General features: G+C 37.5%; 3 protein-coding genes across 5 annotated transcripts; 2 read left to right on the forward strand and 1 right to left on the reverse strand.

Moving 5' to 3' along the window:
- Positions 1–3,445: 3,445 nt before the first annotated feature.
- On the reverse strand, positions 3,446–8,709 carry kcnj11l (potassium inwardly rectifying channel subfamily J member 11, like). The gene is made up of 7 exons (XM_027163791.2): positions 8,608–8,709; positions 8,068–8,206; positions 7,621–7,802; positions 7,222–7,458; positions 6,382–6,651; positions 5,973–6,180; positions 3,446–4,401 (listed from the first exon to the last, which is right to left on the reverse strand). Exons 3-7 carry the CDS (start codon positions 7,777–7,779, stop codon positions 3,959–3,961), a joined length of 1,317 nt encoding a protein of 438 aa, XP_027019592.1. The 5' UTR covers positions 7,780–7,802; positions 8,068–8,206; positions 8,608–8,709; the 3' UTR covers positions 3,446–3,958.
- A 79-nt stretch (positions 8,710–8,788) lies between these two features.
- On the forward strand, positions 8,789–11,229 carry bet1l (Bet1 golgi vesicular membrane trafficking protein-like). 3 transcript variants are annotated; one of them, XM_027163781.2, is made up of 5 exons: positions 8,789–8,907; positions 9,022–9,077; positions 10,214–10,299; positions 10,400–10,456; positions 10,634–11,229. In XM_027163781.2, the coding sequence occupies exons 2-5, from the start codon at positions 9,056–9,058 to the stop codon at positions 10,799–10,801; spliced, it is 333 nt and encodes a 110-aa protein (XP_027019582.1). In that variant the 5' UTR covers positions 8,789–8,907; positions 9,022–9,055; the 3' UTR covers positions 10,802–11,229. The 3 variants fall into 3 exon arrangements, with proteins under 3 accessions (XP_027019582.1, XP_027019581.1, XP_027019583.1); XM_027163780.2 differs by having other exon boundaries at positions 8,800–9,077; XM_027163782.2 differs by lacking the exon at positions 9,022–9,077 and having other exon boundaries at positions 8,800–8,907.
- A 1,641-nt stretch (positions 11,230–12,870) lies between these two features.
- On the forward strand, positions 12,871–14,413 carry arpp19b (cAMP-regulated phosphoprotein 19b). Its single transcript, XM_027163776.2, has 3 exons — positions 12,871–13,057; positions 13,321–13,443; positions 13,560–14,413. The coding sequence occupies exons 1-3, from the start codon at positions 13,004–13,006 to the stop codon at positions 13,728–13,730; spliced, it is 348 nt and encodes a 115-aa protein (XP_027019577.1). The 5' UTR covers positions 12,871–13,003; the 3' UTR covers positions 13,731–14,413.
- Positions 14,414–15,013: the final 600 nt, after the last annotated feature.

Genomic DNA, 15,013 nt, shown 5'->3' on the forward strand with positions numbered 1-15,013 from the left:
ATTTGAACACATTGCAAAACACTTTGACAAACAAGTCATATGACTGCACAGCAGTGCAGATCCAGACATCAGAGGTCCATTCAACTGTCTTCCCAGCGAGCAATGAGACTGTCAGTCTTGATCTCTTGAGAACAGAAGTACAGTGAGTAGTTATTTATTTAGTTTTGGCACGTTATGCATCTCTTCATTGTCGGACTTGTCCGTTTGGCCATTGAGAAGCTTGTTCTGTGACCTTGGAACTGTCATGACTACATTACTATAACTCCATAACTGACTATATTTATGGTGGAATTGTAGAAATTTGCTGTTGCTGCTCATTGACCACATGAAGTGGAATTTATTAAATTTAGTTCTATTTTATTTAATTGGATTGTACTTTTAACAATGGACTTTGTCTCATAGCAGATTTTCCAAAATATTAAACAAGCAGATTAAAAATGGCAATTTAAAAAGAAATACATTTTTATCTCTAATGCATAGACATAATGGATAGATGAATGCAAGTGCAGGTTTTCTGGCTTTATTAAATAATCAGGTTCAGGTGTGTCACGTCAACTCTATCTCTCCTTTTCTTTTCAAAATCTCTTCTCCCAGCACAAACCTGCCCTTATCCATGCCCTAACTTGCCATATGCACAAATAGTTACTTTTAACTCAGAGCAACTCAGATCAGGATTAATCATTAATTACCATGGGAATTAAAATCTGAATCAGAATCAGGTTTATGTTGACACACACAAGGAATTTGGTTCCAGCTTTTGGTGACTCTCAAAAGTACAGACATAAATAATACTATACATTTATATGCATACTATATATATATATAAATCTTCAGAAAACTTTATCCAAATATTTGACTTACTCACCATTTTAAAAATGTCCTATCAAAGAGCGTTGATACTAACGGCTTTATTAGTTTTTTGTATGAACAAAGTAACACATTTAATGAAGATTTATAAAGCCTGAAACCCTTTATGTACAGTCTGTCTGTCCGCTCTTGTCAGTTTAACAGTAAAACCCACTCCTGTGACTTTTCTATTGGATGCCACAGATTGCAGTCCCACTATACACCTCTATTGGAAAAACAACTGTAATTGTGTGTTGTGTTCAGATGAAAGCTTTTGAGCCCATAAATACCATCAGCGTGCTTAGAAGATGCATACTATATACCCAATCCATACAATATGTCCTTTGCATTAATTAAAAAGAAAAGTGGTTGCTATTTATAAAAGGAGATATGTTTGTTAATTGTTTGTTAACTCAATATTTGAAAGACGAAAAGGGGCATTACAATTTTGTAAATAATGAAAAAAATTGTAATCATATTTTGCCATAAATATGTGACATTGTAGTCACTTTGTGAGGTGACAGCTTGGAAAACGTACAAATGTTCTGTTTACTTAAAAAGCAGCTGACTTTAGCCGGGGTCTTGACTTGTATATCATGTTTTGAAAGCACAAATAAACTGTTCATTGAAAGCCACTAGAGCCTGCCAGATATTTTCTGCCTCATTTACTTGATGGAAAGATGTCTGAATGGAGCTGTTATTAGCGTGACCCTGTGGCTTTTAAAATCGCTCTGTATGCTCGGGGTGTGGTGGAGTTTTCAGAAATTCTGATTGTAGCTCTCTTAAAAGCCGTGTAGCAAAATGCAAATGGTGACCATGTATTTTATTTTGAATGTCCTGGAAAATTCTACAAGAGAGCATTTCTGTTATTCCATTAAAGACCATCACCAGCTTCTGTTTAAGTCACCATCATATTCTTGGTGAAAATTAGTCAATATGAAAAATCACACCATTAACCCTGCATAAGATTTCTGAGAAGAGAATCCCACATTCTAATTTTAAAAGAGATGGGAAATGCACAAGGTAAGGTATATTATCCAGGCCAGGATATATTACAGTTAAGGAACTTAGTGATGTCCTTGAAGCGGTTCACTGTATCTCTAAAAATGTCACATTGCTGGTTCTTAGGGATAGAATAATGCTAAATAATTCTATTTAGTTATTTAAGTATCTTCATGTATTTATACATTGCTTTAGTATTATTGAAATTGAATATTTGTTCTCTTACTTAATTACATTTCCTTGCATTTCACTCCTTATATTTGTATTAGGCCTCGTTCTAAATCTCAAAGCTTTATTCTTGATTGTACACTACATCGTATATCATTTAGATGGGATCAACATATCATCCAGGCATTTTAGTTCATAAACAATCAAGAATCATGTCAATTTGCGATCTGCTCTAAACTTGTCATGCTACACAATGTCCTATATCTATATAATAGTCACCTGACTTGATGGACAAAACCTCGTAATATCTATTTTAATGTGAATAGACAGACAGACAGACAGACAGATAGATTTGCTGTTGGTCTGTGAAACAGTGTACAGCAGACAGTAAATACTGGAATTTTAAACGTTAAAATTTATTTAATTATTTTTTTGTTTCTATACTTCTGTAAAACTGCTTTGAGACTGTGGATTGTTAAAAAGCGCTAAACAAATAAATTGAATTGAATCAAATTGGACATGATAATAAATGAATTAACGACTAGGGGACATAGCAATAAAGTTCACATACATACTGTATGTAGTGTAATAGTTGCATTTTATTCTTTCTCAGTTTGAATAATTCTAACCTGAATTAATCTACAGCTTTAAACAAGGTCTTCCTCCCATTCTGGCTGCTCCATAATACTTCTTTCATCATTTCTGTTTGAAAAGGATCATGCCAAATATGTGGAAGCATGTGGTGTCTGATCCATTTTTAATCTTTCATTTATTAAAGTGGTCTAATACTGTAAATCATGTGCAATTATTAAATAAGAGGAAAGAAACAGAGATCATATATTAAACACAACATAAGTATTTATCTGGCCCTTATGAGGCTTCAAGGCTTTATATCTTTTAAAAAGCTTTAAGATTCAATCCATTTACACTGTTTTAGGTTAAGACAGAAAGATGTAGAAAAAAACGTTGTGAAATCCTAGTAATCTTTTGAAATTTACTCTGCGCAGCTGTTGCACTGTAAGCTGATGACATAAGATCTTGCTTGTATAAGCCACTCAAAGTGTTCTTTATGTTCGGATTAAAAGTAAACTCAGAATGCTTATTTCTAATAGATTTTCTAAAAATAAATAATGCGTACTTGTTCTTTTTTAATTGTATTATCTGTAGGCTTAGTGATCCACATTTATCTCTATCAGTTAAAGGTCCCTGTCACTAAATAAACCATGATGAATTAAACTAAATAAAAGGTGAACTTAATTAATGTTGGTACGGTCAATTTAATCCAAAAAAAAAAAAAAAAAGACCTGGATGTTCATCCGGAAAGCATCATTTAGCATTTTGTTTCTGTATTTAGAATAAATGTGTATAAAACATTATGAAAACAATTAACATTATAAGCCCCAACATGAGGAAAGCTTAGAGGGAAAAAAAAACTTAAAATAAATTTATTTGAATTATAAATACATAAATAAATTAAAACAAATAAGATGGTACAGTATGTGAAGATATTTATACAGTAATCAGTAGTAATAAAAAACAAGTCTTGAACATTGAGGGACTGGCTTACATCTGCACACATACACAATAATATCACTTAACACACAGACTACACAAAAAAAAAAGTGATTTTCTAAAACAGCTAATAATATTGATTTATAAAATTGGCCAAAGGAACACTGGTGGCAGATACGAATACACAACGACAACAAAAAGGCAGAGGAGCTTAAAAAAATGAAAAAGGGTGGAATTAAAATCACACCAACAACATCTGCTTGTATAAAATCCAAACATCCAGTAGTGTAAAGAGAAAATAAAAATTACAATTAATTAAAAAAAGCACCTGCCTTGCTGTCCATTCTTCCCAAATCAATAAAAACGGATCAAAAGCTTTCTAACATCCAATCTGTACATCCATGCTTTATAAATAAAGTGTATTGTATAATTAATCGCTCATATCCTCCATGTTCTCCTCCTCCATCTCTCTCCCTATTTCCTCTAATTTCACCGTCTTCTTCTGCCCATTCTTCTCTTTACTTTTCTCCTGCTCGTCTTTCTCTGCTGGAGCGTACCATGGCCGGGATGGGTGATCCTCGCAGGCCCGGCCTGCGCTCCTCCTGTAGCCACCTCGTCCTGCCCGCACCAGTCCCCAGCCCTGAGGCTTACCCTCGTGAGGGCCGTTGTCCTGCACCCCTCTTGTTTGGTCCAGCTCCTTAGCGCTGAGGGCAGGCATCCTCACGGGCACTGTGTTACCAAATTTAGAGTAGTCCACGGAGTAGCGTCCGTCCTCTTCGTTCATGATGGAGACGAAGCGGCGTCCCCAGAGAATCTCGTCCGGTGTGTAGGACGTGCGTGCCTGCATGGTGATGCCAGTGGTCTCCACAACACCTGCCAAATAAACAAACATACAGTACAGGAAGTCAGGATTCAGGAACAGGAAGATGTTTGTGATTAATGCTTTCTTTTTTTAGGTTCTTTTTAAAAACTTCTCCCGACATTACAAAAGTGATCAATAAAATATCCATTCAGAACTGAAACTCCAGTCTCTGTGGCTCCGGAGGTTTTGTAAACAAGAGAGGGAAAAAACAACAAAGGGACCGATAGCACTAGATCTACGAGGAAAACGAGAAAAGGTGGCTCTTCCAAACTGGGCAGCACTCGCTGTAGGTTAGGTTTCAGAATTATTAACTTGAACAAACTGATTTTTAAGTGGATTTGTAAGTGGATTTCCTGGTCTGTTTAACAAACATCTCTCTATCCATTTTCTGTCATGCTTAGAAACATGAGGAGCATAAAGTCTATCCCAGGGGACTCTTTACACAATTACAGGGACACATTAAACAGGATGCCAGTCCACCACATAGCACAATTTCACACACACTCACACGCTACTACAAAGCAGAAATGCCAATCAGCCTACAACACATGCCTTTGGACTCGAGGTGGGGGTGGTGGTGCAGGTGGGCAGCTTGATTGGGGTGGCTGGACCAGAGTAGCAGAGCAGAGGCAGGAATGAAACACCCAGACACATAGGTATGAGGCAAACATGCCAACCACTAAGGCTCTATGCCCATCTGAAATGTACTTTGTAGCTACATATCAGCAACAAACAAATAAACGCTTATGATTTAGAATATAATTATGATTCTGTAGTTATGCAAAATGGACTTTTGGACTTTTACAAGTGATTATTCTGTCTTTTGACAAGGTCCCTACTGTAGCTGGCCAGCGGCAGGAACCGACACATTCAGTGCTGCTGCCTGGGGTTTAATTCCTTAATTCCACTACTGGTGGGTAAACTCCCAGTGCCAGTGTCGGATAAAACGAGAGGGATGCATCATGAAGGGCATCCAGCATAAAAACCTGTACCATATCATATATGCGGATCGAATAATTTACTGTGGCAACCCCAAACAGGGAGAGGCTGAAGGACAACAAGACCAACATTCTGTCTCTTTACAACAGTGTTACTGAATTCTCCAATGCTATGATTTTTTTCTATAACTGCAAATGACAGATTTATATTAATGAGCTTGCCGTAATAAGCTATTTTTTCTATAATAACAGTGACTTCTATTGTAAGACCCTCCACATACTTTAATTATAAATAGTCTATTAAGTCCAATAATAAATGGATTAAAAATTTGTTATTTATTACATAAAAATCCTTGAAATTTTATTATTACTCTTTTACATTTACATTAAATAAAGAGTTTCAAGTCTCAGCACTTTTACACCACAGCAAACTCTAAAGATGGAGAAATGTTGTGTTCTGTAGTTTTTCACTAACAAGATACTTACACTAACACAGAAGTGCTTCTGTTATTAGACTCATACAGAGCTAGAAAATTATTAAGAGTTTTGTTTTTGAACACAAACTTACATGCTACATGGCAGAAAACCAGCTGTACATAAGAAGCACTTGAAGCAGTCACCTATAGCTCTGAACATCCTCCTACCTTCTAGTATAACTATGATCTCCAGATCCTCAGTAGCCAGCGACTGGGCTGAAAGCTCATACAGGGGGCTTCCTCTGTCTATGGTGTGACTGATGATGAGGGGAGAGACGAGGAAGATACCGTTGCTCCTGAGTGGGTTTTCTACTTGGATGTCAAGTTGGCAGACTGGAATCACCTCTCCTTCTGCTGTCACCGTCCTGCGAATGACCTGAGAGAAGCGGCACAGGACCAATCAGAATTCATGGATCAGAATTAAAATGACTACTTATGATCACTAAAACGGTTCCTTAAGCATCCTGGAAAAAAGTAAAGAATTCCTAATTTGGTCATTTTGTAAGTTCTCTGGTTTATGCTAATTAAGACATCCTTTGATAACGAAGACTATAATTTCCCCATGCCTCTTCCTCACCTGCAGCTGAATGGTAGCTGATATAATCATACTCTTCCTTAGGTCTCCAACACGAAACATGAGTGTGGGTTTGCCATTGCGAGGCGCGATGACAGCGTTACGGGAGAAGATGAGCGTCTCTGCTCGACGATTGGCCTGAGCTGTTTTCATGAACACGCAGCCCAGCATGACAGCGTTGATGATGAGGCCCAAAATGTTCTGGATGATCAGAACTACAATGGCCAGTGGACACTCTTCTGTGACCATCCTTCCACCAAAACCAATGGTTACCTGATAACATAATACAACATCGTACATTAACGGATTTAAGCAGCAGGTAGAAATGTCACAACCAACAGTAAGGAAAACTGTCTACAATACAGAATTTACAATTAAAAAATATAACACAGCACGTTCATTTATCTTAGATTCCATTTACAAGCAACAACCTGCCAATTTGTTAAACATCTTTACATACTGCAGACTGTATGTAAAATACCTTCCAGAATTATTGGCTCTCAATAAAGTGACTAAACATGTGTGTGTGTGTTTGTGTGTGTGTGTGTGTGTGTGTGTGTGTGTGTGTGTGTGTGTGTGTGTGTATACGGATGCGTCTTAATAAATTAGAATTTCATGGAAAATTTCATTTATTTCAGTAATTCAGCTCAACTCAAAGTCTTTGGTACTATCAGAGCTGATGAATCCTCATACTAACCAAGCTGAAGGTTCATGAAATTGTCATTGAAAGACATTCATACCACAGATTTTTTTATCTCTCATTTTTTATGTGACAGTTATTCTGGAAGACAACATAAGCCATATAATAATAAATCTTTCGTTCCATCCAGCCTGTTTTCTCACCTGCACCTCGATGGAGAAGAGAAATGCTGATGTGAAGGAGTGGATGGCAGTGACACAAGGAACAGGCCCAGGCTCATTGGGATCTCGAGGCTCCAGATCACCATGAGCGAAGGCCAGGAGCCACCACATCATAGCAAAGAGCATCCATGAGCAGAGGAATGCTGAGGTAAATATAAGGAGCGAGTGCTGCCATTTAAGGTCCACCATGGTGGTGAAAACATCCTGAAGAAACCGACCCTTGAGGGGGAAAAAAAAAAATCAAAGCTAGATTGCATTGCTTGGGTTATATACCTTGCTCATTTTAATAACTAAAGTGCATAAATATGACAAATATTGAAATGTCTCAAAAAAGTACGCATAAGAACATATTAAATAAAGATAAATATTGCAATATTGTACCTGTTCCCGTATATTCTTGTGCGCAACGTTGCATGATCCGCTCTTGGTGATAAAGCGAGCACGCTGTGATTTTGTACGGAAACGGTTAGGCTGGGTGGCATCTTCAGCCAGTCGTGTCAAAAGAAACCCTTCAGGCACCAGACCTTTCCGGGCCAACATTGCTGGATTTTCAGAGTTTTGTTCTAATAAACAACATAATTAAATACACTATTCGTTAAATTACTGTTGTTAAAATCATATACAGTCTAAAACTATATTTGTTCTGCTATTTCTGTAACAGGATACCCTAAAGACACTGAAGAGGACAATCTGGAGTATATTTAAGATAATACAGGTTACTTCTCAGAGAAAAAACAGGATGAACATGAACATGAATTGTATATTAGTTACGTATTAGTTCTAGAGAAAAAGAACACGTCATGTTCTTTTTGAATATATAAAACCTACATCAGCACAATGCAGGAGTTCAGACAAACTGTCAAACTGACACACAAAGGCATCCCAGGTTTGTCCTGAGTGTCCATTTATTCACTAGACATCCATTGACTTTGTCTTTGTGATGAAGGGTACACAAGAAAGACAGAACCTGGAGGAGGAAAAAAGAAAAAGACAAGATATATCAGGATGAGCTTCAATACTACATTACATCAGTCATAAAAACTGTCTTTAAAACATAAACCTGAATGATTTCATCAGTAAAAATAAAACCCTTGGGTGTTATAGGCAATGCTGGAGTGCAGTAATAACCTCAAAACATCAAACTAATCACTTAAGCAGCTCTCACTCAAAATATACTGTTTGTTTATGTCACAAATACAACCTGGAATTAATCACCTTGATTATCACTATAATAAAAACAATAATAATAATACTAATAACAGTCCTGTCCACACAGTCCATATACACAAACCCTAATGAAATCATGGGTCCCAGTATAGACTTGACAAAAAAAGGATGAATTTATTAACACGGTTTAAGATAAATCACCTTGATGGGTCGTTTTACATCCAGGATGATTCTAGTGGGATATCTTATGAAACGCGTTTGTCGCTGCTACCCGTATCCTTATAAGTCCCGCCTCCTGCGCTACGATTGGTTAAGTATCTCATGGCTACATTTGAGGATTGGCTGCAAGATGCGTTCGAGGACGACCTGCTAACCAATCGCGGATAAGAAAGATGGCGACTATTGTCAGATTAACACTGAGACAGCTAATCCCGTTGTGCAGGCGGACCAACATATCCCACAATCCTTTTAGCGTTTTGAGCTGTTAAAGAGAACATCCGTGTATGTGTTCACTTACAGAGGAACTGTTTTACACTTTAAATATATAGGTGTTGTGTTTATTTACGCCATTGTTCAGGTTTGACTAGTTATCCGGATTATTTTTCGGGATTACAGGCTGGAGATCTGGATTACAGGCTTTTTAATAACGATGTCTGATCACTGGAACAGGGGTAATGACACGTAGTTCACTGTGACAGTGTGTTAATATTATTATTATTATTATTATTATTATTATTATTATTATTATTATTATTATTATTATTGTTTTTATTGTTATTACAGCTGTGTAATATTGACACACTTTCCGAACGCCGCACTTCCTTATTTTAACAAATCATAATTCTCATTTTAATTCGTGCTTAAGAGCGTAATTAATGTTAGTCTGTTTGTACTACAGTCATCTGTGTTAGAATATCAGATATACATATAGTCTACATTTGTGTGTGTGTGAGTGATTGAGTGTGAGTGATTGAGTGTGAGTGAGTGTGTGTGTGTGTGTGTGTGTGTGTGTGAGTGAGTGTGTGTGTGAGTGAGTGTGTGTGTGAGTGAGTGTGTGTGAGTGAGTGTGTGTGAGTGAGTGTGTGTGTGTGTGTGTGTGTGTGAGTGAGTGTGTGTGAGTGTGTGTGAGTGAGTGTGTGTGAGTGAGTGTGTGTGAGTGAGTGTGTGTGAGTGTGCAAATGTGCGAGTGAGCAAATGTGTGAGTGAGTGAGTGTGTGTGTTAACGCACACACTCTCACTTTTTTTTTCCTGGTTTCAGGCAGTTGGGACATCCTGTAAGTTAGCAGAGCTGGCAAGCTGAAATGTAACAAATTGGCTTGGGGCATGGCAAGTGGCACATTAAAGTCACTGAGCTGTGGATAGTAAATGTCTGTGGGTTTGCTTCTGTGCACCTGTTAGCAATGGGTGTGGCTTGAATGCATATTATTTGATTAAGGTAGGAAAATTGTGTGCAGTCATAAATTACTTACATTTTTGGCCAAAAAATGTGTGCACCGATATATAGGCTGTCCAGACTGCACGGAACATGCAAATTGTGTGCAGCAGCAAAATTGACGAGTCTGAAATTGACGAGTCTGTATGTATACATACTGAAAAGTAGATATGTGTGGTCAAAGGCTATTGACAGTAGATCGATACTTCCAGGTGCTTCCAAAAACTGATAGCTGACTAAGACTTCAGCTAGTTATACATTGTCTCAGGTTAGATAATTATCCACAGGGACTCTAGGTTCTAACAGGATGTTTAGCTCATTTCTCTATTAATCAATTAAAGGATTTGCATACCTCTTCCACCAATCTCTCTTAAGGGCACGGCGCAGTTGATGATATGCTGGATGCAGAAAACAAACTCATTGCGGAGAATCTGGCAAATAAAGTATCCAGACTGAAGTCGGTATGTCTGCAACACTCCAGTTTGTAAAGTGACTTCATGCCTTACTTTACAGAATCCTGCATTAATGAAATGTGTGATTTGTCTCTTTCCTCTCTTACAGTTGGCATATGATATTGATAAGGAGGCTGAGGAACAGAACTCATACTTGGATGGCATGGTGCGGTATCTCATCAGCAATCATTTGGTCTATTGTTAGTGTGTAAATAATATACAGGGTAGCAGAAAAAGTCAGGAAGCAACGAAAGTTAAAACACTTTGTGGCTTTATGCCTTTCGGTTGGTAAATATTTGAAGACCTTAACATTTATTAACACAGTGTGTGGTTGTTTTCTCAGGACACTAATTTCCTCAGTGCAACCGGTCTGTTAACAGGCAGTGTGAAGAGGTTTTCCACGATGGTCCGCTCGGGCAGAGATAACCGCAAGATCCTGTGCTACGTGTCAGTCGGCCTGGTCCTGGTGTTCTTTGTCCTTTACTATCTAGTCCGAAGAATACAGAACTGATGTGTGTGCATAATTTTGTTTTTGTGCATAATTAAATGTTTTCTCAATTTTCTGAGAAATATATATATTCATTTTGGGGAATTCAGTACTTTGTTTATACAAGGAAAGGTTTTCACTCTTCATTCATCTTCTAGGTATATTAAAGGTGATTTAAAACTAAAAGCTTGTGGGTGCGTTTCCTGTTTATCCAGTCTAAAGATTACTGTGCTGTAGTGACGTAAACATGCTTTGATTGCAATATATTCCAGAAATGTTGTAACAAATGAAACATTTTAAATAGATATTTTGTATTATTGGAAATGAAAACACTTCATAGCTGCACTTTGTAATAATTGTCTAATATGTGACTTTAAAACAATATAAATGCTGTATCTATATTGTTATTTCTAATATGTTTTCTTCTGTATAATAAAAAAATTTTGCATTTATGTCTTTTTTTTTTTTAAAGTATTTTCATAATCTGGCCTTGTTTTTGACTTTTAAATATGTGAACAGTACAGTGCTGAGCTCTGGCACTTTAATTTGATTAAAATGTCCTTCCTGGCTTGTTTATATAGCTTAATATGATAACAGCTGAAGATTTTTTTTTTTTTTTTAATGGAAAAATGTTTTTGTTACATGCAGAAGAATATATTTGAGCCGACTCACAGTATACAGCTAAATTAACAAGAACTTTCTTAGTGTCTGAATATTTTTGGCCCTGACTGTCACATTTCTTATGATTTAATGTTGAGAACTCATGAAATCCATAAAAAGAAGCAGAGCTCAATTATCAATCCCAGTTTAAACCCTGAGTACAGTAAAGAGGTTTGATACTTCTTGATGCTTTTCTATTTTATACCAAGTACACTATATGGGCAAAAATACTTGGACAACTGGCCATCGTAGCATATAGGCGTTCTCCAAACTGCTGCCACAAAGTTAGAAGCACACAAATGTATTTCTCATCACTAGAACTAACAGGCCTGGTTTTCCAGCACGAAAATGTCTGTTCACAAAGCGAGCACCATGACATCATGGTGTGTTAAGATTGGAGTGGAAGAACTTGAGTATGCTGCACTGATTAATTTACCTGACACTGACTCAACCCCACTGAACACCTTTGGGAAGAACTGGAACACTGACCGAACCCCAGACCTCCTCACTCTTATATCATCATTGTCTGATCTCACTAATGATCTTGTAGCTGAATGAACACAAATCCTCACAGTCATGATCCAACATTTAGTGGGCAGCTTACCCTGATGAGTAAAGCTTATTGTAACAGCAAAGAGGACTAAATCTGAAATCTCTCTCTCTCTCTCTCTCTCTCTCTCTCTCTCTCTCTCTCTCTCTCTCTCTCTCTGTGTGTGTGTATGTGTGAGTGAGTGTGTGTATGAGTGAGTGTGTGCGAGTGTGTGTGTGTGTGTGTGAGAGAGAGTGAGTGTGTGTGTGAGTGTGTACTGTATGTGTGTGTATTAACGCATAAACCTGTAATAGTTCACTCTACAACATGTGTTCATTTAGCACTAAGTTTATATATAAACCTTTTCTAAACCTTTGTAAATTTGGCCTCACTTTTTTATTGAACAATAATACAATATATGGTCTTATTAATGACTTTTTCAGCTTGTTGGAAAACTCATTTGAACTAAATCTGAAATGGGATATTCAACAAGGATATATAAGTGTACTGGTCAGGTGTATCTTTACACAACATACACAGTCATTTGCAGTAAAGTTTCCTTAACAGTGTGGATTGATTTGGATCTGCCTTGAAGACACATTTGTAGACACATTTTTAACTTTAAGTTGAAATTGTACTGTTGAATATTTGGACGCTGACATGCAATAAAGGTATCGTGCTTGTCTGGAGACAGAAACATACTGATCACGTTGGAGCAGAGTTTTGTCATCTGGAAGTTAAGTCGTGTCAACTGGACGTCTGTGTTGTAAGACAGAAAACCTTTCACTACTAGCAGCTTCTTCAGTCTGAGGAAAGTTGGCAGGATTCAGCAAATTTGCATCTTTCAGTTTCAAGGATCCTGCTGTCTCATGTGTTTGTCTCCAGTCCGGTAGATGGCGCCACTGAACAAAATAGCACCTTCCATCCATCTACATTAATTTCCATTCACAACCGCTAGCAGCACAGCGGCATTGTAGTGGAAGGTGTACAGAGAGAAAAGAAATCAGGAGCAGTCTGTTATCCGTGTGTTTATCGACATGTCTAACGAGACCGAGCAGACTGTTGACGAGGCGACTACAGAGGAGCAGCAGGTCAGTCAGCACAATGTAGCTAATGTTAGCAATGTTAGCTCATGTTAGCTACACGTCTGCTAGCACACTGTTTCCCCACAATATGGATGTCATAAACGTCTCTGTAAATGATCATGACGTGTATTTTAACCTTGTCCTTAATCACTCATCTCTGTATGAACCTGCATTTAAGCTTTTCCGGGATCTGGTTGACTTGTTGACGCTTTATATTCTGTCACTTTTACTTTTCACACCTCAGTGTTAATGCTCCTCATGTTCTACAGGAGATGCAGGACAAAGTTGTGAGTCCTGAGAAGGCTGAAGAAGCAAAGCTGAAGGCTAGATATCCTCATCTGGGCACTAAACCAGGAGGCTCAGACCTTCTGAGGAAAAGACTTCAAAAAGGGGTATGTTTCTGTCTCCAGACAAGCATGAGGTGGAGAACCACATAATCATCACTGGGTGAATTTATTTTCGAAATTAATCTGTGATTTTATTTTATTATTTATTTATTTTTAAACAGCAAAAGTATTTTGACTCAGGAGATTATAATATGGCGAAGGCCAAAATGAAAAATAAACAGCTCCCAGCAGCCACAGCGGAGAAGGCTGAGATCACCGGTGATCACATCCCAACTCCTCAAGATCTGCCACAGAGGAAGACCTCGCTGGTGGCCAGCAAACTGGCTGTTTGATATGAACTTTATGAGGACTTTCCTGTTACCATTCCTGATGTTTTGATCTTTGCTTGACCTTCATTTTATCTCTTTCTCTAGTGTTCTTTTGTGTCCATTTCCTAACTTTCTCTTGCCTTTGTAAGTGCTCTGAAGAAATCCTCTTTTGATAAAATGTTTGCTGCTGGACATCTTCGTTTATTTGTGGAAACAAGACGTGTTGGCTGTAGAAGTAGATGTAGCTGCGATTTCTACTCCAAGGTGTGAATGCACTGTTATCTGACTGAAGCAATTAAACAGAAATCTTTTTTAGGATTTTACTAGTTTTACTCACTCGCTCTCTTGCAACAATCCATGTGTGATTCAGACATTTACACTGGTCTTTAACAAAAACCCTCTTATTTGTTATAACTATTTCCAGTAGGACCCAGAGGGTTTTTGATGTGTGCTGCTTGCCTCCTGCATGTGATTGGTGAAACTTGCCTTAATGATATCTGCCACAGTTTCTCTTGGGCAATATTTGCCCACTTTGAGCACGAAGCCCTTTGGGGTTTATCCACAAACTTGTACCGAAGTGTTTTTCAGTTAGGTTTTGTGTTTTTGGGGCAGCTCATTCATATTCTACTCAAATTCATATCTGTGCATAAGCACTGACTGTCACAACTGTGCCATTGTTTTGTAAATAAACTAGTTTTGCACAAGAATGTTCTGATTCATTTCCTTTTTGCACTTGAATTTACAAACAGCATTCTGTTAAGGATCTACATTTTGAAATGCTACCATTTTATAAAGGTAATAACTTTATGCAGAAAATAATGTATTCAATCATCAAATATACATTTTCTATTAAAATCATTACTGTGTCGTTTGCGAATGAGTCACTTTACTGAGCCAATTCTTGCATGTGAGCATTTAAAGATACAGGCAATGAAATGATGCTATTACATGTTAATTTATTTTCAGCAACTGCCCGTTAACAGTGAGTTGAACCATCATATGTGTATTTAGTCACAGTTTCTTACTAAAAGTGAATCTTCATCATGAGAGCAGACATTCACCCAGTGTTTTTTTAATTAGTTTTATAACACAATGCTATAAAGCAATGCTATTTACTTATTCCATTATACAGTTTCAGTTATACTTAGGCAAGGAAACGTGGTTTATGGTTTATTTTTGGTCTGGTAGCCGAATGAGTCGATTCTTTTTGCTGAACCAGATGAAAGATCCGATTCAGAAAATTCAGCACATGGGTTGTGAGGATGCTACAGCGCCCTCTACTGTCAGTATGTCTTATTGCAAATGTG

This window comes from Tachysurus fulvidraco, chromosome 10 (assembly GCF_022655615.1).
Source record: "Tachysurus fulvidraco isolate hzauxx_2018 chromosome 10, HZAU_PFXX_2.0, whole genome shotgun sequence".
Classification (NCBI taxonomy): Eukaryota; Metazoa; Chordata; class Actinopteri; order Siluriformes; family Bagridae; genus Tachysurus; species Tachysurus fulvidraco.

Excerpts from the sequence above, each read along its gene's own strand:
- kcnj11l (XM_027163791.2), bottom strand. The coding sequence starts at position 7,779 with ATGTTGGCCCGGAAAGGTCTGGTGCCTGAAGGGTTTCTTTTGACACGA. Across the intron at positions 7,459-7,620 it reads ACAAGAATATACGGGAACAG|GGTCGGTTTCTTCAGGATGT; the intron begins GTACAATATTGC and ends TTCCCCCTCAAG. Across the intron at positions 6,181-6,381 it reads CAGCTACCATTCAGCTGCAG|GTCATTCGCAGGACGGTGAC; the intron begins GTGAGGAAGAGG and ends CGCTTCTCTCAG.
- bet1l (XM_027163781.2), top strand. The coding sequence starts at position 9,056 with ATGTCTGATCACTGGAACAGGG. Across the intron at positions 9,078-10,213 it reads GTCTGATCACTGGAACAGGG|GGCACGGCGCAGTTGATGAT; the intron begins GTAATGACACGT and ends ATCTCTCTTAAG. Across the intron at positions 10,457-10,633 it reads ACTCATACTTGGATGGCATG|GACACTAATTTCCTCAGTGC; the intron begins GTGCGGTATCTC and ends TTGTTTTCTCAG.
- arpp19b (XM_027163776.2), top strand. The coding sequence starts at position 13,004 with ATGTCTAACGAGACCGAGCAGACTGTTGACGAGGCGACTACAGAGGAG. Across the intron at positions 13,058-13,320 it reads CGACTACAGAGGAGCAGCAG|GAGATGCAGGACAAAGTTGT; the intron begins GTCAGTCAGCAC and ends CATGTTCTACAG. Across the intron at positions 13,444-13,559 it reads GGAAAAGACTTCAAAAAGGG|CAAAAGTATTTTGACTCAGG; the intron begins GTATGTTTCTGT and ends ATTTTTAAACAG.